This window comes from Ictalurus punctatus, chromosome 1 (genome assembly GCF_001660625.3).
Source record: "Ictalurus punctatus breed USDA103 chromosome 1, Coco_2.0, whole genome shotgun sequence".
NCBI lineage: Eukaryota > Metazoa > Chordata > Actinopteri > Siluriformes > Ictaluridae > Ictalurus > Ictalurus punctatus.
The window spans coordinates 27617397-27643522 of NC_030416.2; the positions used below are offsets into that span (position 1 = coordinate 27617397).

The 26126-nt window shown below is 38.9% G+C and overlaps 1 protein-coding gene across 2 annotated transcripts in view; it reads right to left on the reverse strand.

Annotated features, from left to right (window-relative positions):
* scn5lab (sodium channel, voltage gated, type V-like, alpha b) overlaps positions 1 to 26126 on the reverse strand; it is a 130348-nt gene that overhangs the window by 85595 nt on the left and 18627 nt on the right. Inside the window, exons 2-8 of one of the 2 annotated variants that reach the window (XM_017469225.3) lie at positions 21855 to 22162; positions 18620 to 18738; positions 13552 to 13641; positions 11416 to 11544; positions 8404 to 8495; positions 6496 to 6747; positions 2205 to 2268 (exon numbers count right to left, since the gene is read on the reverse strand). In XM_017469225.3, coding sequence (XP_017324714.1) covers positions 2205 to 2268; positions 6496 to 6747; positions 8404 to 8495; positions 11416 to 11544; positions 13552 to 13641; positions 18620 to 18738; positions 21855 to 22121 — 1013 coding nt within the window. In that variant the 5' untranslated portion in view covers positions 22122 to 22162. Of the gene's footprint in view, positions 1 to 2204; positions 2269 to 6495; positions 6748 to 8403; positions 8496 to 11415; positions 11545 to 13551; positions 13662 to 18619; positions 18739 to 21854; positions 22163 to 26126 lie in introns of those variants that run through there. The other variant, XM_053683533.1, reaches the window with a different exon arrangement.

Below are 26126 nucleotides of genomic sequence, written 5' to 3' on the forward strand. Positions count from 1 at the left end.
CACATACTGTGACGGTACCTACTGCAGTCAATTCAGTACCTACTGCTTGGCTGTTGATATGGAACGTACTGATCAGTATATGTGTGTAGCATGAATACAATCCGGACCTACTACATCCACCATGTTGGCATTGTCATGTGCCGTACAACTTAAAGCAAGCCGACACACTGCCTTCCGCCGTTTTTTGATTCTTACAGCTCTTTCGTGCCAGTCTTATTGCCTTATGGGATAGGGCAGTGTCCATTGCTTGTGTAATTCAGAATGTCAGCGGAAGCAGCAGGTCATCCGGGAATTTCTCGCCTACTGGTGTACTGCTTTTCGCCTACTGTATAGTAGGGTAATAGGGATATTCGGATGCAGCCTATAACTATGTACTATTTACACTCTGACAGAAAAGAACAAGCTTGAAGCCTCAGTATGATGAACTGGAAGAAAAAGTAACTTTTAACTGTAGATGTTCTATATATGGTTCATCAGAGTAATTAAAAGTAGATGTACAGTACAGGATTACTGTATGCACTGGTTTTACAATGTATCACATTAACATCAAATAATATTGGCATTAAATATTACTGTCATTAGCCAACTACATGCAATATTATTAATCAATCTCAGTGTATCCAGGGACTGAAGTTCAGCTAGCAGACATGTAAGATGTGTTGTTCTGGTTGAATAAAAAAATTATTAAAAGGTTACTTTTAATACATACTTAAAGTGACATATAGCTTGGCATTACCCTACAAATTTGTCTATGTTAATAAAACGGGTTTACCATTTTAAAAAAGATCCAGCACTTTCAATAAATAATGGGTGGTGACAGCTATAACTTTCAGCATCAGTAAAACAGTATGATATAGTCAGTTCACTTTAAATTACAGTCTATCATGTTACCGTCTATCATGAATATTAAAAAAAACAACCAAACTCAAAGTTCTCTTGAAAGCACAACTTTTAGAAGCTGTATTTTAGTGGCTGGCGGCTTGCATGTTCCATCTGGTACTGAGGAGAGCTTTTCAAGGCCACTGACTCATGCATACACACACGCTTGTGCTGATTCAGGCATTCAAAGCCGCCTAGTCCCGTTTGCTTTAGTCACACTCTGACAGGAACTCAATCTATTGCCTTAGACCACTGGAAAGCCCAACTGCTGTACAATAACCAACCCAATTACTCCACAGACTCACCTTTGATTCATCCCATCATCATCTTACATATTTTTTATAGCTCTAAAAAATGTGAGATAGAGTTTAAACATGAAATTAAAGCTGCAATCAGCAATGAACAGGCCCTCGAACCCTGGTGCACGCTGGGGCTGCTCTACCAGGGGAATACTATTCCATTTTCTTTTTAGCACTTTTTTTGCACTTATATGTTGTTAGGAGTGTATCACGATATAAAACATGTCATTTCCTGTTGGCAGTAGGTGGCGGTATGACTATAACTGAATATTGGCATGTAGACTTCTCAGGCCAGGACGCTTATCAAACATATGAAGTTTGGTGGAGATTGAACATTGTACGTCTGAATTCGAGCATGTTTAGGCCTCAAAAATGTGATTAGTTTCATATCAAACTTTGTCAGGCCACCACAGACACGCCCTTCAATGAAAACTCAAAAGATTCAAAATTTCACTATGCTAAGGCCTTTGGATTAGACTGACCAAATATGATCTTGATCCTATGAAATCTCTAGGAGGAGTTCGTTAAAGTACGAGGCCTGGAAATGGCAAAAACAGAGCAATAATTGAAGAAAAAAATGAAAATGGCTGACTTCCTGTTGAGTTTAGGGCATGGGTTCAAGAGACTTTTTTGTACATATTGGCATGTTACACGTGTATACTTAATTTTGTACATTTAGGTGAAACGTAGTGCAAACCGCACATCGTTGAAATTTTGTAGGTGGTGCTATCGAGCCATTTTGCCACACTCGATTCTGGAACCCCTATCAGATGTCAATTTTCACCGGTTCTGACGCATCTGCAAAGTTTCATGAGTTTCCTGGTATGTTTAGGCCCTCTAAAATGCAGGTCATTGTGGGGGAAAAATAAATAAAATTAAATAAATAAATAATAATAATAATAAATGGAGCAGATCCAATAGGTCAATCCCTAATTAGCCAATTTTTCTTAAGAATAAGCCTTACAGCTTTTAAAGAGGCTCCAGGTGACTACTTATCCAATAGCAAATAAAATGTATTTCACTTACCCAGCATCACTTGCAAATCCACATATTAAGGCATCTCTGGATCCATCCTCTTTAAAATAGTTGCCTGCAAATGAGAAACGTAAAGTAACCTGTCACCAACATTGTGTTATATCTAAATGCCAACACAACTTCCATACACAGTGCCATATGTACACAATCTATTTGCCAATAAACATATTGAAGGAAATATGTGATTAAAGTCAAATCTTCAGTTCTTATATAATGACATATGGGAAACACTGTGACAACAAACAGCATCAAAATAACTCATGCCCTATTCACTATGTAGTGCACCATTTTTTTGTAGTGGTATCTAAAAATACAGTGGACATTATCCAGTACACTCTTTCAATCGCTGAATGCTCCATGAGGAAGACAGCAAGCAGAGATAGCAACATCTCTTCTGACATCTCACAAATTTATCATTTCGATAGACACATATATTCAGTCTATAGATGGCTCAATTACTTTATTGTCATTAGGTTTGATACAGGTTAATACTTGCGTGGATCTGGCTAACATTGTGAATACGACTACTGTTGTAGACCAAACCTGTGTAAGCGTATGAAATTGTTGGCTTCGATCACAATTTTATTTTTCTATAATAGAGCTATGTGGTGCTCCTGCTGTAGGGAATAGTAAGCAGGTTATAACAGTTGTGTTTCTGCCTCAGCTAAAGGGAGTGACTGGAAGATTATGTGTACAATTGCTTTGACATCAGTACCAATGCCAAAGTCAGGTTGAGTCTTCCATTTTATCCCCCCTAGTTTTCACACTATCCCCTTTTTCCGCTGACTCACTCTGCCAGTCCAGGCTTGGAGTGCTTTTAGGTGACGGGAGCTGAAGGAGGATCCGTGGCAGGTCACGATTAGTGGACTGCCCCATCCTCAGCCTCCAGCTGTCAGCATTCCTGGTTTCAGCAGCATGGCCTTAAATGTGTCTCTTGTGTTGCCTGGACTCACATGTATGACACCAAAGCACTCTACAGCAACGCTTATCAGATTGCAGCGTCTGCCTGAGTGCTTCCTGATCAGGTGCTATTGTTTTGGACAATGGCATTGTTAGTTTAAATTAAAGAGGAGCAGACGATGTTGGTGGTTTTTCCCACAAACGCAGCATTAAAACTATCATTAAAAGCTGGCTGTGCTTACACAAGTGCTTATTTATCATTCATCATGTGTATTGAAGTGATAAGTGGCATCCTCTCCCTCCTTCCTTCTAAACTGATCATAAAGTTAGAGTAATCAAAGACAGTTAAAAGCATGGCTGGGCCACATTTTCTCATCGATCCAAATTTCAGTAGGTGGCGGACTTAAAGACATTGAGACCGTGCTTTTTTCATGCATAAAATCTGACTGCAAATATTGTATTCATGAGCTTATATATTACTGGAAGGTACTTTAGTTGTTATCATGGTATGACAAGGCATATCAGGAAACATATCCATCTATTTAAGTCAGTGTCCTACATCTTTGTACTGCAGGTCATGTTATTGAGTGCCAGCACTGTCCTAATTGCTATTCTAATGAAATGAGTCCAACCAAAAATAATACTAAATCTTATCTTAAATAGATGTCTGCTCACTTAATAGCATCTTAATTCATCGACAAAGTGATGATCAACAGACATAACATCTTTTCTAGTTTACAATCTGAAATATGCTAATCATCAAAAGTAATTCATTACAGAGTGCAAAAAAAAAGCTTTTAGATAATAAGTCTAAGAGTCTATTAACAGCATTTCCTTTTGAATAAATCTGCTGCAAGTCTACCAAGCATATACTCAACAACAATATCTGCTTTAAATAGTTAGAACTGTATTTACACATTTAAATGAGGTCATGATTATGAGGTCCTAATGGGAAATGTCCGAGATTGTTATTATGTGTTTCTGAACAATGTTAGCTAATGATGACGGGGCCAGCTAAAGTTGCATGACTGGGCAGAAATACATGGGCTGTGAATACATTTCTGTTGAATCACCAATCAAATGTTCCCCAGCGAAACTGTGGATGAAACAGGCTTAGGCCTAATTAAAGTTTGTTGAAATGTTCACTAAATAGACCTGTATTGCTAATGTTTATTTAATCCATGGCTAAAAATAAATCCACATAAATTAGCAGCAATTACATTATAGCTTATTATTCACTTCTGATAACTTCATGAACTGTAGTTTTCAGTCTCAGTTCAGAATTTCACAAGTTAACACCCACAACTGCATGTTAATTAAGGTTGTTGCTCTTTGTGGACTTCATTGTAGGTGGGTGAGATAAACATTGGTTACAGCAGGTGTTGAATATTTGGTTTAATATTTAAAAAAAAAAAATACATTAATACTTGTTAGTTACTGTATTAATGCTGAGATTCATGGTTTGTTCATGCTAAGTAAGGCAATAAATAATGTTAGTTAAGGGAAACGTAATGTAAACTGTTACCATTTGTTCAGTGAGTTTTCTGTCAGACTGGAAATTCTCATCTAAAAACTGTCTTTAGGCTTCAGCACAGTGTTTACACGATAATGCAAAAAGTTGAAAAAATTGACAGGTTTTTTGGGAGGTGTCTAGTTTATCCCTGTTGATTTTTTTTCTTTCTTTTTTTTGCATTATGTAATATTCAAATATAAACTAGTCAGGCCTAAAACAAAGGCTTCCTTAAAGGGTTATGAAACACTAAACTACATTTTCTGAGATTTTAACAGAGGCGTTTGTGTTGCACATCATAAAAGACAATGTAGCACGCGTTAATTTGAATTGTAGGAGAAAACTGGTTGATTTTGAGCTTTTTTCCGCTATTTTCGTCTTCCGGGTTTAAAAATATACATCGTGTCGACGTCACAGGCAGTGACGTGGCAATGTACAATAGTACTTTGATGATGTGTTGGTGTCTCATAATTATTCATGACAGCACGTGGTGCTTTCCTATGACAGTTATTCGCCCCCCTCTTCCTGCCCTGCCTTGCCCTACCCCGCCCATTCCCCTCCCTTCATCTCACAGCCATCCACGCCCATTTAAGTTGCATTTTTCAAAAAGATTGTGATGTAGACTTGAGCTGAAAGAGGAGGGTTTCATGACCCTTTAATGACTCAAAAATTATAGCTACAAAACAGTTATATACTTATATATAAATTATATACTGTTTTTCAAAACTGATGGTCTACTTTGTAGGTATGCTTTAAGAGACTATACAGTAGTTCAACAATTTGTCGTAATCATCCTCTAGCCGAGTGGTTCTCAAAACACTGCTCTAACCTTTTATCACTGTCAGTTTCTGACCACACGACACTGTTGGTTAGATATTTTTGCTTATGGGACCCAGCAGTGATCTCGAGGTGGTTAAAAACAACAGCACTACTTCTGCACCTGCTGCCCCCTTACCAGCACCAAACACATTACCATGCTACTGTTATTTCAGTGTCACTGTTATGTTGAAAATGCTCCAATAACAAAATGATGGTCCTATGGTGGTCCTTTTCCACTAATGGATGGAGTAGAGAGCATCTGACAGTGTGCATAGCAACTACAGTCAATAAGTGGTTTATTCTGGTCAGTATTGTGGTGCATTTGGAGTCTATCCTGGGAATACTGGGCACGAGGCTAGAATACACCCTGGATGGGATGACAGTGTATCGCATGTGACTCTGCACACACATTTTCGCATACTCATTCACACCCAGTTTAGTGTAGCTAATTCACGTACTGGCATGGTTTGAAAGGTGGGAGGAAACCAGAGAATCCAGAGGAGACCCATATAAACATGTGGAGAACATGCAAGCTTCACACAGACAGTAAGCCTGGGGTCATAATCGAGTTGCTGTCAGTAATTGTAAACATTGGGGGATTTAGGGATCCCCATTTGGGGTTAATGGAACTCAGGGATTCATTTAAGATGTTGGACTACTGAGCGGAAAGTCATGAGTTCAAATCCCAACAATGCCAAGCTGCTACTACTGGGCCTCTGAGCAAGAACCTTAACTCTCAACTGTTCAGTTGTATAAATGAGCTGCTCTGGATAAGGTCATCTGCCAAATGCCAAGAGGCTAAATACAAACTCTATCACTCTTGATTATACACATTACATGCATATATTAAAAAAATTAAAGCACCCTTTCCTCCTGAAAGAATAGAAGTTTCTATCTATATCACAATGACATGACTGGCCATGAGCAAACAAAATTCCAAAATTTTGACATAACAGATATCTGGTTGCTTTGTGTCAGTGAACCATGATCAACATACATATCCAAATGTAATGCCACACCACATTTTAGGTACTCAAACTGAACAGCTCATACCTTCGTCCGTGATAAACTCGTCTAGTGATGACCAGGTCTTATTATTGCAGAAGAAGGAGACGTTGCTATATAAAGAGGCGTCGGTGGTGTTGAAGCAGTTGGCCGTACTGCGGACGCATTTCTGACGTAAGTTACCCATGAAGAGCTGAAGGCCAATGAGAGCGAACACACTCAGACAGAACACCGTCAGGATCATGACATCTGCTAGCTTCTTTACTGACTGAATCAGGGCACCCACAATGGTCTTCAAGCCTACATGAGAAACACAACCCAATCTTAGGCATATTCAACAAATGATTGAGTGAGATTCCAGCAAGGAATTAGTGACAGCTATAGGAGTAAAATAAAATTGGAGGAAATATGCTAATATAATTGTTTGTATATGCAAATATAATTATGCCAGGATGTGACCTACCGCTCAAAAATGTGGAATCTCCTATTATTTATTATTTGATATCCATGCATCTCATTTATTATTTATTCATTATTAATTTACTAAATTCACAATGTATTCAATGTAGATCTGCATAATGTAAACCAACTAACAAAAAGCACAGCTGAGGCTTTTTTTTTAGTACTTTAGGTGTGTTTAGAAAAAAAAATGTATAGTGATTTCTCCTCAAGGTATCAAGCTTTAATCATTACTGTCCAAATAAGAGGCATTTTGGGTATGAAATTTATTTATACATTATTTTGTGAGGTTATATATATATATATATATATATATATATATATATATATATATATATATATATATATATATATATATATATATATAAACTTTATATTACATACTGTTTTCTTATTACTTTAAATGGATTGTATTTTAATTGGTTTTATATTATTTAGAATATAAATTCCAAACTTTTGAATGGTAGTTCATGTTTTATGGTTAAAAAAAAACTCAATCTAAAACTAAATCACTGTACTGTCTAAGTAATGGCACTGTCATATTGCATATACACACTCAGAACAAACTAAAATCAACTAAAATAAATGAAAATAACTTTTCTTCTTGCATGCTCATTACTTGTGAACAGAGTTCTATGATAACACAAACCAATACTGAGTGTTAACCATAACAGAAATGTTACTATCTATCACAAATCAACATAAACGCACCACACACAACGACAAAAGCAAACACGTAACTTTGTCTGAGTTTTACTGAAAACTCGACAGACTTAACAATTGAAAACAGACGCCATGGGGAAAAGTTTAACTTCAAACTGAAGTGACTGAATATTTTCTACTTTCATCATGCTTAAGAATCGTTTCAATAACTCAGCTAATGAAAAATCTCTCATCATAATAATATGAAATGTAAAACACACTGTTTAGTGGTCACTTAAATAAATGTTTGAAACTGAGTTCTTTCATTCTGTGGTTGTGCGTCTGATGTCAATGCTAATGGCTTACCATGCAAGTCACTCTAAAGCTATCCATGCCTGTGTTAGGTGTTAAGCACTAAGGTCCAATGAGACTTTTGATGATAGTCAACCAAGCCTGCAGGCTGGAGGCCAAGCTGTAACCTGAGCCATCAGCATTAATTGAATTTCGTTTGACTGTATTTGCTTTGTTCTACACCATGTTGGCACTTTGAATGTCCTTTGCTTGACAATCAAACATATAATGTCGTATGACATCTATAAGGACACTTCAAATAAAGTGCTCATACAGAATCTCTCTAGACCAAAATCATTCCTGTAATAAGAAGAATTCTATGCACTTCACTGAGATATTATTCTAAGGCACCTCTTATGCTACCAAATCAAAAATCTCATTGCCTACACACAGCATTCCCTGGCTTCCAAAAGAGTCTCCAGATTTGGAAGAGAAGAGAACGTGTGGTAGGCCTTTAGCCCTTGGGCAACACAGGTCGGCCTTAGTGGTTAACGCCCTTCTCACCTGGTATGACCGAGATAGTTTTCAGTGCTCGTAGGACTCTGAACGTCCGTAACGCTGAGACATTGCCCAAGTCCACAAACTCAGTAACATATCTGCAATAAGCCAAAAACCGAAGCGCACACAATGACAACACCACCAACAATAGGCAAACAAGACAGCAAAGGGAGGAAGGGATGAGTTGTACTTGGGATGTGGGTATGAAATACTCAAAGGGGACAATGTTGAGGGAAGGTGGGTTGAGGCAGCTGGACTTCAAAGGAGATTTGCACTGGACTGGACAACGAGCAACACTGCGGCCTATTTCCTAGAATGCAGTAACATGTTCCCCTTACCTGGAATTACTGATATAGTTTTCAAAGCTCTGAGGACTCTGAATGTTCGAAGCGCTTGCAGATTGCCTACTTTAATAAACTCAGTTAGCAACCTGCAGAATCAAATTACAATTATTTCAAAAAGAAATTAAAAGGAGACTGTAGATAAATACAGCACCTGAGTGACAGGAGAGGAACAGTGAAAAAAAAGGAAGATACAGAAGAATATAAAGCAATGTAATTCATGTACTTTAATTGATCTTATGCCCTATGATTTAGAAATGCTGAAAGTCACTGACCACACCACTGTGTAGTCAACAAATGAGACACTGAAAAGGCTTAGTGGTGTTAGAATATGATCGTGTCTGGACGTATCACTCGGATGTGTGGCAGTCAAGCACGAAAGGGCAGCTATTCCGTTTCCATAGGAACGTGGATTGCAAGGAGAAGCATCTATCATTTGTCGCAGCTTGTATCTGTTAAATAAAGCTGGAGTGGTGAAAAAAAAACATTGCTCAGGTCACTTAAATGCACTTTAAAGTGCCTGGGCCTGTGCTAGAATTTCCAAAGCTTTTATAACCAGTTTTTCAGTGCATTGTTGCTGAGGAAGGGGTGAAAATATTCAGCACAGAAGATGTTGAAAGTGCACCTTGGTCATGTAAGTACCTCTTCACAATTTCCATGTAGTTGTATTTTTTTTTTTTTTTTTTTTTACTATTATGCAGCTGTATACTTTTGAACAGAATACATTTCTTGCAAACTTCCTTGGAAGCATTCCTCATTTATTTACCTGAATAATTGAATTCAAGATAAAGTGCCTGTCAACGTTCTTTCTTGTTTATTATAAATGAAATTACTGTTACACATGAGCCATTTTGATGTCCTTGTTGCCACTCTATTAAATGATTTGCTAGAGATCATAGATTTGCTAGAAAATTTGCTAGAAAATTTGATTTGCTAGAAAATTTCTTGAAAGACATCTGACAAATAAATGACAATAAATAATAACCTTAATGACAGTAAACATAAGGGATAAGTGGATATCTGTACAGTTGCCACCACCATATCCATAGCTCACAAACAGTTGGGAAGATTTGGCCAAAACTGAGTCTACCGCTGTTCCTATGGCAACGCCTGTTGGGGGGGCTTAGGGTCATGCACAGGGTGAATGATGATACATTTAAAGCTACAGTATGTAAGGTTGTTTTTTGTAAAAGCAAAAAAAGAAAAAGAAAAAAGAAACAAACAAACATGATCCTTGAGTAAGAGGAAGGTGAAATACTGTATCATATGATGTTCCTGAGTTGCTGTGAGTCTACCTGGCAATCAGCGCTGTGTCAGGCCTGTCAGATCAGAATTGGTGGGAAATTTGTTCCCTAAACATCATCACATCACCCCAACTTCAGGCACAAATGAAGTCTGACTACAGTGTGACTGACAGAAAACGAAAGCCAGGAGAGGTAGAGTGAAAGAGTCGGATATTACACTATAAGACATATATTACACTACTAGTAGTAATGGAGTTTTAGGGATTTTTCTTTTTTGCTCAACAGGTATTTACTTATTTATTCTCTTTAAGGCATTTATTTATTCTCTAATTTACCTTATTTGTGGAGTTTTTCCTTGTGAAGATTATATCATTGAGAAGCTATTGAGCTAGAGAATTAACGATAGCTGGTAGTGATGTGTTGATGAGTTTCTTCATATTATTGGATTTTAAAACTTGTTTATTTTACGTGACGCTTAGTGACTCAAGTCATCTGGTAGGGCTTTAGCCTACCAGGTAGCCCTCAGGTAGTCACCTAATTACAGCCTTTTTATCCCTTGGTATAGGATTTAGCTGGTGTGCTAACATTATCTGATTTGTGGCAAACTTTTTGACAGGTTGGAGAACAAAATACGCAGAGAACACAGTGCCTCAGAGACAGGCCCTACATTCAGTCAGATTCATATCTGGTGCACACAATGTGCTGAGGGTATCATCAGGGGAATCAGATTTATATTTTAGCTAGCTGGCTAATATTCTAGCATCGGGTGACTAGTTCATTCTGTAGTATGTGTGCTGTTTATGATCTTGCAGAATTAGCACAGTTAAAGTGTGGCAGGTCAACAATGCACAGGCACTGCTGCTGGATCAGGCAGTCACAGTAAGACCTAACAGACTGACGGTACCTAAAATACAAGCTTGTAACACTAAGAAATGTTCAGTAACTGAACATTCTAATTATATTATCTTTATATCATTGCAAAAAGTGCTGTACTAAATAGTTTGCTACTACACTATCAGTGATATTACTATTTATGTGGACTATGTAGTGTGAATTGTAGCATTTGAGATTCAATAACCTTGAATTCAATCTAAATGTGTGCACTTGCAGCCTCGAGATAAATGCGTACAGTGGAAGAAGAACAACATAGCACAACTCACATTACAAAATATTATTCCACATATAGCTAGCAATAGCATTTTTCTACCAGAGAGGGTGAAATTTCCAAAACCTTACAAACTGTAGCTTTAGGATGGAAGATGTGAACATATGTGACCATTTTATCAGTTCTATCATAGTCTTACTATACAGCAAATACAGAGGATAATTCTAGTCTATAGAAAATCCAAAAGGAGGTGGTGGCAGGGGGATAAACAGGGTCAAAGTGGTTTTTGGAGATAATCAAAGGCCAGGGGATGATGTACAGTACTTACGCCATGACAATCACGCTGAAATCCAGCCAGTTCCATGGATCCCGCAGGAAGGTGAATGGCCCGATGCAGAATCCTCTCGCCAAAATTTTTATCAAAGACTCAAACGTGTAGATCCCCGTGAAGGTGTACCTAGGCAAGAAGCAAAGGATGGGGAAGAAAAAAGGGTGGAGAAATGTATAGACAATTGAGAATGGTTGGCAAAGAGAAGTCAATAGTTCAAGTCTCCCCTCTTTTTTAAAATATGGTCTGATCCACAGTGAACAGAGTTTGAAAAAGGAGGAAAATTTGACACAACACAGACATGGAGCAGTGCAGAATGTGTGTGTGTGTGTGTGTGTGTGTGTGTGTGTGTGTGTGTGTGTGTGTGTGTGTGTGTGTGTGTGTGTGCCAACAAGACATGGAAAGCACATGTACAGTACAGTAGCAGCCCCTGAGGTATGAAAGACAAGCTCCTTTGACCGTTGATGACTTATGAGTTCGCAATCATCAAGAATGGGCATAAAATCCAGCAAAAAAACAAACAAAAATCTGATGGAGTGGATAGTGACTGAGATGAAGGATGCAGCATTCTGATGTGCACGCTCATATTTCTGTTTCTTCTGTTCTTCCTCACTCTCACTCTCATTTAACTAGCTTTGGTGCTCTTTTTTTAATGTCAAATCTGCTCTGCGAATATCATACCTCTCAACACACCAAAGCAAGGGCTTGTAACATAAAAGTAATGCCAAAAAAAAAACCCCTAAAATAAAACCCAGCTTATTAAATTAAAGGATATGATTTTCTATGTCATCAGTCCTAAAAAGAAAGTGATGGAAGCGTTGCTTTTTAAATTCTCTTTCTAAATACCTGTTTGGTTTATAATTACAGGTTGGCATTTAAAAACTTGCATATCCAAACTTCTCCAAACCTCCTTTCACATTAGCCATAGTATGCACACATGTAGTACTAGAGAAATCAGGTTACAAGGTGCTGAGAGGTAGAACAATTAACTGGGTCAGAATAGGTCTAGTCATCATCTGCGGTTCATTGCATGCTAAATGCCAATCAACACCTATTCGAAGAGAAAAAAGACCGAATGCTTTGTAACGGTGCACCTAGTCCGAAAGACACAAGTGCAGTGGTCTTCATTAAAGGTGAACTTTTGTGAACTGACACAAGCCTCGCTGCTCACGTTCAGTAACTTACACCGCAGTGCAAGTCTCAGAATACGGCAAACTACATCAGGTCATTTAAACATGGGATAAATCCATTCCATCCATTCTGATGCACGTGGAGCATGCACAAACTGCGACTGGGCCCTTGCTGATGCTGAAAATGATCAACAGACATACTGCGAGACAGACAGGCAGATCTACAAACACGCTGAAAGAGCAATGATCTGTGTGGAAGGACTGTGGCAGCGACACACAAGTGCACAGAGAGACAGATGGACAGGCAAGTAGACTGTCACACACAGAGGCAGGGAAAGAGACAGACAGACAGAAGACAGACCACAAAGAAGACAGAACAAACAATACAACTAGATAGATAGATAGATAGATAGATAGATAGATAGATAGATAGATAGATAGATAGATAGATAGGTAGGTAGGTAGATAGATAGATAGATAGATAGATAGATAGATAGATAGATAGATTGATTGATTGATAGGATTTAACCCATGTTCTTCTATTTAAATATATATATATATATGTTGTGTTGGCCAAATCCATATAAAACTATTCAAATCCCATTTGTGCCACTTTTGATTGGTTTTGACCTTATTTTTCCTTTCAAAGAATTACTCCCTTTAATGAAAATTTAGGAAGGCAGAATGGTATAACGGTATATGACAACCATACCATGATTTCATTCCAATGTAGCATAGCAGAGGTGCAATTAGCAAAGTCATGGGCTCGACACAGTCGTATTGTTAACTTACTTGCTAATTGAGGTTGGCAAGGCAACAAACACCTGGCAAAGCTTTACATCAGGACAAACAGGGTACAGTATAGAGGTCAATACAGTCAAAGAGGGTCATGAGATAGAACAGAAAGAGGTACAGAGGAACTGACAGAGAGTCTTTTTAGTCCGGACAGGCTTCATTACCTATAGAGAGAGAGAGAGGCAGAGAGAGGAGAAAAGTGGATACTTACTCGACATACTTGGCCCACTGCACTGGTTCCGACATGGCCATGAAGCAACAGTTTGTCAAAATAGTGCACATAATGAACAGACTGAATAATGTAAGAGTGTTAAGGAAAATGTGTACACTAAAAAAACAAACATTTTTCCCCCTCTCTGACACATTAAAGTTGCAATGAAATGATGATTATGATATTAAAAGTCTATTTTAATTTAAGGGTATTTACAACAACACGATAAGCACATCCCTTTTAATACATCCCGTCCCTTACATTGAAACTTGGCTGGTCAGTTGTGGCAAAATTAGTTCAAGCACAAGAGAGCTAACAAAAGCTTTAGAGTTTATTATAGTTGTGACATTTGATTTTGTTGCTCTCAACTTACAAGCATCAACAAAGTGCCAGCAATGCATACCATGATGACATCTCATGTGACAAAATCAGATGTTTGGTACATTGTTCAGAAGCAAGAATGCACCGATGATGTTCTTCAACTACTTTTTGATTGCAAGATAAGAAGACTGCTAAGCCTGAAGAACAGAAAGGCCAGGAACAGAAAGGAAGATTAGACACAAATACACCCTGGATGGGACATGTAGAATGCAGCAATCCACATGCCAGTAGGTGGATTGTCTACTCTAAATTGTCCCTAGGTGTCAATGTTTGTGGGTGTATTTTCCAAGATGTATTCATGCCTCAAGTCCAGTGTTCCTTGGCTACGGAGTCACTGTGACCCTGACCAGGATGAAGTGCTTATTGATGAATGAAGGTTATTCTTCATCATCATTAACTGTTTTATCCTGGTCAGAGTCATAGTGGATCTATTATTTATTTATTTATTATTGCTTAATTTTCTAAATTATTATTATGGGGGCGGGGCGGGGGGGGGGCACGGTGGCTTAGTGGTTAGCGTGTTTGCTTCACACCTCTAGGGTAAGCGAGCTCGAATACTGCCTCTAGCCTGTGTGTTCGGAGTTTGCATGCTCTCCCAGTGCTTCAGGGGTTTAATCCGGGTACTCCGGTTTCCTCCCCCAGTCCAAAGACATGCATGGTAGGCTGATTGGCATATCCAAAGTGTCCGTAGTGTATGAATGGGTGTGTGAATGGGTGTGTGATTGTGCCCTGCGATGGATTGGCACCCCGATCAGGGTGTCCCCCACCTTGTGACCCATGCTTCCTAGGATAGGCTCCAGGTTCCCCGCGACCCAGTAAGGATAAGTGGTACAAAAATGGATAGATGGATGGAATGATGATGATGATGATGATGATGGTGATGATGATGATTATTATTATTATTATTATTATTATTATTATCATTATTATTAGTAGTAACAGTAGTAGTAATAGTAGTAGTAGTAGTAGCAGTAGTAGTAGTAGTAGTAGGGTACTGGAGTAAAGAGACAAAACACAAAAAATCTGTGCAACTGTTCAATTACTTAAACACAGCATTTCATAAATAAATATTACAGTCACAAAATCTCTCAACATCTCCTCTAAAACAATACATTTCTGTATACTGTTTTTTAGTCCAGCACTAATAAGTGAAAAGTAATGTCAGACTCCTATGTGAAACTCATTCTTACAGTAAAGTTTTCATAGCAGGCTTTGATTACAGGTTTATAGAACTTGTAATATAGGGGTCTAAAAAAAAAAAGACTTGTTCATAGCAACCAGTTGACAGTAATTGACATCTGCTCATTCTGCTAAATGATGCTGAAAATTATAACTCAGTCAGTGAGGCGTGGGCCTATCCTGCTTCTGTAAATACAGTCTCAGTATGTGGCCCTCCCACTTTGTCTTATTTTCATCATTTTCCCTCAGAACGGGCAATTTGAAACCTCTGCATATTCACGTAATCTGGGCCTTATTATGTTCCCACTTCGCTCCATCAGTGACATCAGGGAATTTTTAAAGATGTTTCCCTCCAATCTCTCCCCCAGAATACCTGTTTAACTATACTTTAAAATTCATCTTAATTGGGAAGATGCTTATAGTAACATCCGGATTGATTTCTGCTACTAGACTATCCATGTGGATGGCTTATATCAAAAAGTAATGTGGAGCAGCACAATCCTTCATATTCCAAATAATCAGTAGTGACCACGGTACAATCCTTTTCATACCCAAAAAAAGGTACAGCCATTCAACTTCTTTGGTGCATAGAGTTTGCTCTTGTATGAATTCACAGATATATAAAGAAATGAAATAAATGATATGCTTAGTTTGGAGAAACTACATTTTTTGTATTTTCTGGTAACACTTTCATGAATAATCATGCCCTAATACCTGAAGTAATACTTACTGAAATATGAAGTAATGATGAGTTAAGGCATGTACTAATCACAAACTAATGAAGCGCTAACCTTAACTACGACATGAATTCATGTGTGAATAACGACCCCCTTGATCCTCCTGATCGAATGTAGAAAGACGCATTACTAATAAACACCAATAATTTCATCTCAACCTGTTTTGTGTCATTCTCCATGCTTTTCTCTTCAAATCCCACTGTAGTACTAGTACATTGTCCTTTACCCACAAGCGTGAAATGAATACAGTAACATTTATTCATTTAGCAGATTCTATTATCTATTATTATCTATAAAACCAGTGTTCTATAAGATTATCTCAAGGTGTTTTAGTCTGTGTTTATTTGGACTGCTTTACTGCGTCGATGTCAATCGGATCTCCCGACTTTAAGTCGTTATGAACAGTCACCCATTTCTCTCTTGTGCTCTTGCTCATCTTTTGTACCACTGCCCCTCAAAATGTCTGTGCACCGGGTTGAGCTGAAATTATTGGTGTTTATTATTAGTGTGTCTTTCTACGTTTGATAATAAACAATATAAAATTTTTCACATTTAATTCATTATCTTTCTTATAGAGCATGTTTGATTTAATTTACCCCTATGTGTTAATTAATACATTAACTAACAAGCATGTACTAACATACTTAAGGGGGTCGTTATTCACACATGAATTCACGTTGTAGTTAAGGTTAGCTCTTCATTAGTTTGCGATTGGTACTTTGGCTTAACTCATTACTTATTACTTCAGGTATTAGTGCATGATTATTCGTGTACTCTTATTGCAAAGTGTTACCGCTTAGTAACACTTTAAATAGTAAAAGTGAAAAGATAAAAACGATCAAAGTAAACGATTAACTCTCTCTCTCTCTCTCTCTCTCTCTCTCTCTCTCTCTCTCTCTCCATAGCACTCCTCTTGAGTTTGTGTAAATCATCACTCTTCCAATATATAATAATTAATTCAACTACACACAATATACTGCGCATTATGTTCAATTTACACTGTGGGGGTTTGTTATCATGTAGCCTATGTAGAAAAAAAACCCTCATCTGTAATCATTTCTCTGTGATTGATGAAGAAATATTCCTGATTATGAAGTTTGCAGTGTCAGTACTTTCAGCCCTAAATTACCAGAGGCCTGTGGGGACTGTCGTGTTACGCCAGCCTTTACGCTGCACCATTCACTGTGCATCACAACCACACACACAGCCGACAGACTAGACAAAGGCATGCTACACATGCTCTCATTTGTACTGGGAAAAGTCCATTTCAGCTTCACAGCCAAATAAAGCTGCCAGAATGCTGTTAAGACCTTATTTTGAAGACTCAGCTTAATCAATTATGCCTAAATCCACTTCATGGGAAAATCTTACAGTGCTACAATCTGAGTCGTCTGATTCTCCAGAATGGCCTGTCAAGTCTTGGACGTGCTGGAGAGCATGTGTTGTCGGCAGCTTGTCTTAAGGTTATTTCACCCCTCCGATATGGCTGCTTATGTTGCCTGGCGCCGACACACTGATTTGTGAATCGCATTTCTCGCATTTTTCTAATGAGTGCAATCACTTCAGTGTGGAGCGGCGGTGCTGCGTTCTGCCTGCTCTGTTAGGCTGCATGTTATGACTGTGCTCTTGTGGCACTGGCTAATCAAACATGTTTCCAGGCGCCCACTCCTGCGGGTAATCTGCTATTAGCGCAGGCGTGTGGCGTCTGCGCCGTCGCCTGGAAGTGAGTACTTTTCACCACTCAGCCAGCGCACGCACACACACATACAAAACCATGCCCTTGCCTTTTATATCATACCTCTGAAATCTGAGATAGAGTTAAAATTTGGTGCCTGCATAACAATGGGCATCATTGTGGTGGGTGTGGGTCATACAGCTGGCCTCGCTGCCCTAGAAGGAGAATGTTTTGCAAAGGGGGGCTGGGCGGACCCTCACAGTACCTCCAGTGTAACTCTTTTCACCTGCTTATCGCCCTGACAAGAGCAAAGTGTCCACGAGCCTAATATTTCTCAACACCCTGAAACATGGCTAACTGCTTTGCCTGCTATTTTTAGCAGCTGCTGGCAAAGGAAGGGTGTGGGGCGTTGAGGTCTTTGGAGGTTTGATCACTCCATAGCTGGGAATCAAGCCATCCAAACTTGGCATTGTTCACACAAAGGAGCACCCATACATAGCATACAAGACCTTGAATGTCAGAGTCTGAGTAGTTTGTTGAGAATGCACAAGTGAACTCATGCCTAGACATCTTGACTTCCTGAACTAGATGACTGATGACTAAATGTCGCACATACCCATGCTAACTTTGCATATTTGGAGACTTTCTATATATTTTGACCTTATATATTTAAGACAAATTGAAGCAGTTGCACAGACGAAAATACCTGCTTTTGTTCATTTAGAAAGAAGCATGATCTATTTACCTCCGCTCTTCGGAGGAGGATAAGGACTTTGCTATTAATATATAAAAACATTTCAACTATTAAATCCACTCCTAAGAGTGGGAAAGAGAAATAAAAAGGGGAAAGGAAAGAAAATGAAGAGCATTTAGAAGAAAAAAAATATAAAGAAATAAATAAAAATAATGATAAAGTTAATAGAAAAGAGAAAAAAAATATGAAAATACAAAGTGTAGAAGAACAATACAACTGGGAGGAGAGTTTTAAAGAGTGAAAGCTACTGTACAGTTTTAGTATCATGAGCAATCAATACAATTTCAAAACTTTAGCAGATACTGTACAATTGAGCCTTTGGTTGGACAGCAGAAAGGATATGAATGTACTAAAATCTTTATCGACACTCTTCTAACAGGATGAAAAGGGCTAAAAATATAGAGTGCAGATGTGGCACTAAATCGGAAGATGGCCTTCCCTTTGTTTAGTACTATAAAAGTCTGTTGAAAAAAGAGAGAAAACAGAGAAATAATCAGTAGGTTAGCACATAGGTGATAATAAACATGATATAACATTACAAAAACATTAAAGTTCAAACTTCACACAAGTTCCACATGCAGAATGTTGAACAGTAAAAATACTGTGTGAACACACACACACACACACACACACACACACACACATACACACACACACAGATATATCACACACACAGGCCTAAATATATTATTATAATGTGGTATTGTGTAGTTACAATTCAATACAATTTGCACTCAGAGATGGCTTGTCACAAAATTAAAGGTGAAGGCTAATAAAATCAACTTGCTATCAATAACGACTATTACAATGAAAAAAATTATGGTTGAGCTTTATATAGAACGAGATCTCATCATAGGCATAAAACTATTACACTTACATGCGAATACACTCATTAAAGGACTGATAAGCATCACCATTCATGATTAATATTTTTGTAGGCTACATCATGCCATGACTGAATTAATTTCTTTGCGATTAGCCAGCTCTTTCACTGAAACAACATAAAGCTCATAGCTCTCTCCCTTTGTGTAATCGGTATTTTGATTGTACAATGTTTTCTTAGTTTATTTACTTCAAGTTTCTCATCTAAGAGCATTTTCTCAGAGCAAAATCAGTGATTAAGTAAATCATCCACCTTGTTCATGTTTGTTGCACGTGGTATTTTATTTCATGTGCGCCCCTGACATGCTATGGAAGCGTCAGTGTAGCTGGTTTAAATAAATTAGCACTAATGGACACCAACTTAAGCAGTTTTGTGACTGTCAGTAGTAGGCTGTAAATAATCTGCAGTCTGAACTAGAAAGAAATCGGCCCCAGCCTCTACATCATACCATATGGTGCAGTTTTACTTATGAGCATTAATATTGACGTTCTTGTTTCCACAAAAGTTCGAAATAATCCACTTGAATCCACTTGTTAACTGCAAACACAGACGATGTGGATATCACAAATTGAGTCGTATTTTTACGATTTATACCAGCCGGCCCCGTATATGAAGTAGTACTAATGTAGCTACAATTGTCGCTTTAAACTTTGTCAAAGGACAGGCTTATAAGAGCTAGCTGTACACGTGTCATAACAGAACAGGCACATTATATCAAGCACATTCCTCTTAGCAATTCATCATCATACAGACAAAAATATACGACAGCCCTGCATGCACCTGATCTGTCCTTCTATTATTGAGCTACACAGTGCTGTGCAAATCTGTTAAAAATATAAACGTGTGCCTCCAATGGCAAACTCATAGCTCTTTCTCATACAAACAGCCTTCCTTCCCCCAACCAGTAAATTTGGAGAAGACAAAGCGCAAAGAGCAGCTAACAAATGAATTACAGCAGGGTTCAATGGGAGGATATGTGCTATCGGGGGACACTGTCACTATGGGTGACAGGAGCAAGGAGGCTCTCTATCCTCACGCTGCGCAAACAGCCCTGCTTGGTTGCCCAGGATTCATGGCTTCCTTACCGCACTAAATTTATACCGTCTCAGCCTCGCATAAATAATGCGAGTAGTCAACGCATGAAGAATAATTGCCACCATCAGGGTCAGCAAATTTTCCCGCTGCAACTGTGGCACGATGTGTCAACAGATCTTTCTCTCTATCTTCTTTTTCTCCTTGTCCTTGAACAATATAATGTGTTAGAAACATGCTAGCCACCTTTCTCAGCATTCTGGCCCCCTGCCCTTCTGTAACCTTTTTAAACGCAGTGATTTGTGGATCGCGTTGCATACCTTTATGTAACATTTGGGTCACGCTTGCTGCTATTTGTTTCTACCTCCCTCAGATATCCTGTGGGAGACCGTCTGCAGTGCAAGCAGAGTGCGGGCATATGAAAATTGGGAAATAACAAAAGAGAGGACAAAAGAGGAAATAACACAGCAGACAAAAAAAAAGATAAAGTAGAAAAAGTAGACTGCCTTTAGTTAGGACTCTGAGGCTGTGTGTGTGTATATATGAGTTTTTCTTTTATGTAACCTAGTACAAACTTCTCCAAGCCAGAAGCTAGGTTTAACCAAAAACATAGCACCTGCAACACCAGCAACAGCAGAATTTGCTCAAGACTTGCTCTTCTGTTGAATATAACACAGGGCTGCTGAATAAAAGACCAAGCTACCCTTCATCTGCTATGGCTAACCTTTCTCCTAGGCTCACAGTCTCAGATAACTGACTTAATCCTCCCGTACAGTGGCCCTGTCAGTGTCAACAAGAGCACGTATTAAGCTGACGATTGTGGCTTGCATTGGACCATGGATTTCACGAGTACAGGGCATGTGGGAGACATAGTTTGCTGATAACACTGTAAAGAGGTCTATTAAAAGCAAAGTCACTGATGCACAATAGTCTACAACACGATATCTACAATAGTCAAAAGTATTACATGTATTGTCAAAAATAAAATAAACATCATAAAATAGTTTCACAGTAAGCCAGAGTAAGGAGTCAGGATGGGAAACATTTGGGGAAATTCTGGGTATAATGTTTGCACTTTTTAAGCTGCTTTTTAGCTTTAGCCATAAGAGCAACTGAGTGTCATTCTACATACACCAAGTTCTCACACACAACAATGCACCGAAATGTTAGCCTAATCTGAAATTCATGAAAAGGCAGATTTGTGTGGTGGGTCTCAGAGAAAATGTGTATAAGACACCAGCCAGCGCAGCAGTGCCAGCATTAGTAGCCATCATCAGCTCAGTGACTCATGCTTGTCATCAGTCATTTCCTTTTTTCCCAGGCTTCTCTGAATCAGCTGAAATAAATCAACTCTGCTGGCCAACTTCAAAATCTGTACTGACATTTACTCTTCATCAAACAATATTCTTCACACTATAGCACATCTGTTTAACTGTTTAAAGGAAATACATAGGTGGCTTGATTACGTTCAGTATTGTAGATGTCTAAATGGTATAAATAGAGTACATTGAAAGAATGAGTGCAGTTATCACCAAACACTATCATTGGCCTGTGTGTGCTTGTGCATATGTGTGTGTGTGTGTGTGTGTGTGTGTGTGTGTGTGTGTGTGTGTGTGTGTGTGTGTGTGTATGTGAACACAGGTATGAAACTTCAGCACCCACTCTCTTGTTCTGGAAGTAATATGGGTCGATGTCGTCCAGCGGCACCCCCACCAGTCCTGATGGAATGTCTCCAAAAATGCGGGGGAGCTGCTTCCCGGCCTCCAGGTCTGCCCGGGGCTTGGGAGTCTCCACTTCACCCAAGTCCTCCTGGTACTCCCTGGCCTTCTGCGCCTCTTCTTCGGCGATCCGCTGCTCAATGCCAGCCAGGGATTCACGAGTGAACCGGTGCAAGCTGTCGGAACCCGGTGGAAACAGCAAGGTTGCCATCTTTTCATCCTGAGCCTCCTGTCCTAATGGTTACTTCACAGCTGATGAAGGAAAGAAAGAGACAGATAGAGAGCTCATTCCACTGTAAAACTATAGATCAGTCTTGTTTAGTCATATCCACAAAGGGCTGCAGATTTTCATTCTAACCAAGAAGTCAAGGAGTCATATCTGATTCCACTGAACTTGGTCTTTAAACAACTATTAGGTGTGAAAACTTGAAATTTTCCGACAATGTTGAAGAGCCCTAATTACTATCTACTATAAAGGGTGTGATAACTAAAAATTTTCATCATTCATTCATCTTCTATAAGCACTTCATCCTGTTGATCCAGAGTCTATTCCAGTAACACTGGGAGCGAGGCAGTAGTCTATCATTTGGCACCACACACACATTCGCATCAAGGGGCAATTTCGAGCCCCCAGTCCTCCTACCAGTGTGTTTTTGGGGGGGTGAAATGAAACCGGAGAATCTGAGGAGAACAAGGGAATCTCCATACAAACAGTAACCTGAGCACAGGATTCAACTGGGGACCCTGGAGCTATAAGGCAGCAACACTTCTCGCAGTGCCACCATGCTGACTGCTGAAAAAATCCTAACAAGTGAGAAAAAAAAAAATCTACATTTTCACAGCACGATATACACATAATATGAAATATAATTCAAACAGCAACACTGTTGTGTTGTTTAAACGTGTGAATGGAGCAGGGTTTCCTCACTGTATGACTGGTATTCCTCTGGACAAAAACACGCCTGTGTGCATATTCATACAGACCAGGCCATCTGTTATATCTTTCAGCAAAATAATTGGAGAAGAGAACATTTTTCATCTGTTCTAGCATGCAGCGTTCTAGCAGGAGGTGTTCATGACAGACACAAGAGATCATCTGAACAACCAGACTATTTGTATCACTGAAGCTTCTTATGCAACGTTTAATGAAGTCATACTTAAAATGGTTAATAGACGCCAAATAACACATTTAACCCCTTAAAGTGGCAGTTTCTTATTCAGTAATTCACCTTAGAGCATTATTAGATCATTAAAAAAATTCAGAAACTAGAGTGGAATATTACTGTACCATACCATGAGAGAATCCAGTTTCAAAGCTTTTTAAGTCAAGTACTATGACTGTGAACTTTAAGCCATGTTTTCTATATTGGAGTGCCCTCCAATAATATTGGCACCCTTGGAAAATATGAGCAAGGGATGCTGTGAAAAATGGTCTTTATTGTTTAACCTTTTGAATTTTGATTGGTATCAAACAATTGCAAACTCAACACAGGTTTATCAAAAAAAATAAAATCTTTGTTAAAAAATAGGTGTGCAAGAATTTTTGGCACCCCTATGAATTCATATGGTATTGAAATATATATTTGAAGTATATTCCTACTGATATTTAAAAAAATATATTACACCTGGATGACTAGGAACAGGAAATCGTTCAACTATGACTTCCTGTTTCACTAGGGTATAAATATGAGATAACATATAGGCCAAATTCCCTTAGTCATTCATAACAATGGTTAAGACCAAGGAATATAGCTGTGATGGGCGACAAAAGGTTGTTGAGCTTCACAAAATGGGAACTGGCTATAAGAAAATAGCACAAGCATTGAAAATGTCCATTTTACCATCAGGGCAATAATTAAGAAGTTCCAGTCAACTAGAAATGTTATGAATCAACCTGGAATTGGGCGTGTGTCTATATTTTCTCAAAGCACTGTGAAGAGGATGGTTTGAGTGGCCAAAAAATCTCCAAGGATCACAGCTGGAAAATTGCAGAAGTTAGTTGTATCTTGGGGTCACAAAGTCTCCAAAACTACAATCCGAAGTCACCTACATCACCACAAGTTGTTTGGAAGGGTTTCAAGAAAAAAATCCTCTACTCTCACCCATCAAGCATCTTCAGTTTGCCAGACACTACTGGAACTTCAAATGGGATCGGGTTCTATGGTCAGATGAAACAAAAATAGAGCTTTTTTCAATAAACACCAGAGATGGTTTTGGTGCACACAGAGAGGTAGCCATATGGAAAACTACCTCATGCCCACGGTTAAATATGGTGGTGGATATTTAATGTTTTGGAGCTGTTTTTCTGCCAGAGGACCTGGACATTTTGTTAGGATACATGGCATCATGGACTCTATCAAATATCAACAGATATTAAATGAAAACCTGACTGCATCTGCCATAAAGCTTAAAATGGGCCGTGGTTGGATCTTCCAGCAGGACAATGATCCAAAACATACATCATAATCAACACAAAAATGATTTAATGACAACAAAATTAACGTCCTGCCATGGCCATCCCAGTCCCCTGACTTGAAACCCATAGAAGACCTGTGGGATGAACTGAAGAGGAGAGTCCACCGGCGTTTGAAGGAACGGTCTCAGATCCCTTGCTATGTATTCTCCAACCTCATCGATCATTATAAGAGAAGACTCAGAGCTGTGATCTTGGCAAAGGGAGGTAGCACAAAGTATTCATTAAAAGGGTGCCAATTATTGTTGCACACCTCTATTTCAAAAAATATATTTTTTATAAACCTGTGTTGTCTTTGCAATTAAAAGATCAAAAGGTTAAACAATAAAGACAAATTTTCATAGACTTCTTTGCATATATCTACCAAGGGTGCCAATATTATGGAGGGCACTGTAGGTTAAATGAGTCTACACTAAAGCCAGGACCTTCCTTTGGCCTGAGCACAGAACATAATCCTGCTCTTTATTTCCGTACCATTTCAGCTATTCACAGTGTGAGAGCCCATGTAGCAAACGTTATATCCTGCTGAAAGGAACAAAAACCTAAACACGGCCCAATAGATTCCCTCGCCTTGCAGCAGCATCGCAGACTTCTGGATTTCCTTTGAGGAAGAACAAAACCCTGTAGTCTTCATGCCCTTCTTTTACCCTGTGTGAATCTGTGTCTCTGATTTTGCACAGTGGATAGTACACTATCTACTGACACCCATGCATTCCGAATTATTATGATAATGACCTTAAAATTTATACACATCATTATATCAGTTAGATATCCATACAGTAAAGTAGTATGCATACTGTGAATGTTTCAAATTTGTACAAAAACAAGATTTAAAAAATTGCTTTAAAAGAGCGGAATCTGAGCACTTTCTTTCCTTACTTAAGATAATTGTTTGTTAAGAGCTAAGTTGAGATGAAAGCATGGACACCAAACCTGCAGGTGGTGACTAGACTATTTATAACAAAGCACACTCATCATGCGAGGTGGACAAAGATCTAGCCACTTAGTTGGATGCATTATGGCTAGAATTTGTATAAGAACATCTGAAGAACAAACTGGTTATTAAAGTATACAACTTTTAATGTTGTACAAATTAATGAGCAAAGTCAGTGCCATTCTGCTACATAGCAATGACTTTCCATAGTTACATGAGCCTACAGAGCCTCTGGGGTGACATGGTGGTTAATTTGTATTGAGGCATAGCCGACCATGGGTTAGTATTTCAAGGCCACATACTGAGTATCTACATCCATCCATCCATTTTCTGTACCGCTTATCCTACACAGGGTCACGGCGAGCCTCGATCCTATCCCAGGGGACTCAGGGCACAAGGCGGGGGATGCCCTAGACGGCGTTCCTACCCATCTCAGGGCACAACTGCACAAACATTCACACACTATATTCAGACACTTTAGAGAAGCCAATCAGCCTACAACACGTCTTTGGACTGGGCGAGGAAACCGGAGTACCCCAAGGAAACCCCTGAGGCACGGAGAGAACATGCAAACTCCGCACACATATGCTTAAGGTGGAAACTGAACCCTGAACCTCAGAGGTGCGAGGCAAATGTGCTAACCACTAAACCACTGTGCCCCCCATTGAGTATTTCATGTGAACAAATTATGATGTGGCCACGAATTGTGTAACATGAGCTTGTAACATAACTTATTGGAATGTCATAATTAATACGTGGCCTCCAGTCCATGATCTGCTGGGAAAGAGTGAAAAATTCTATTTGTTTGA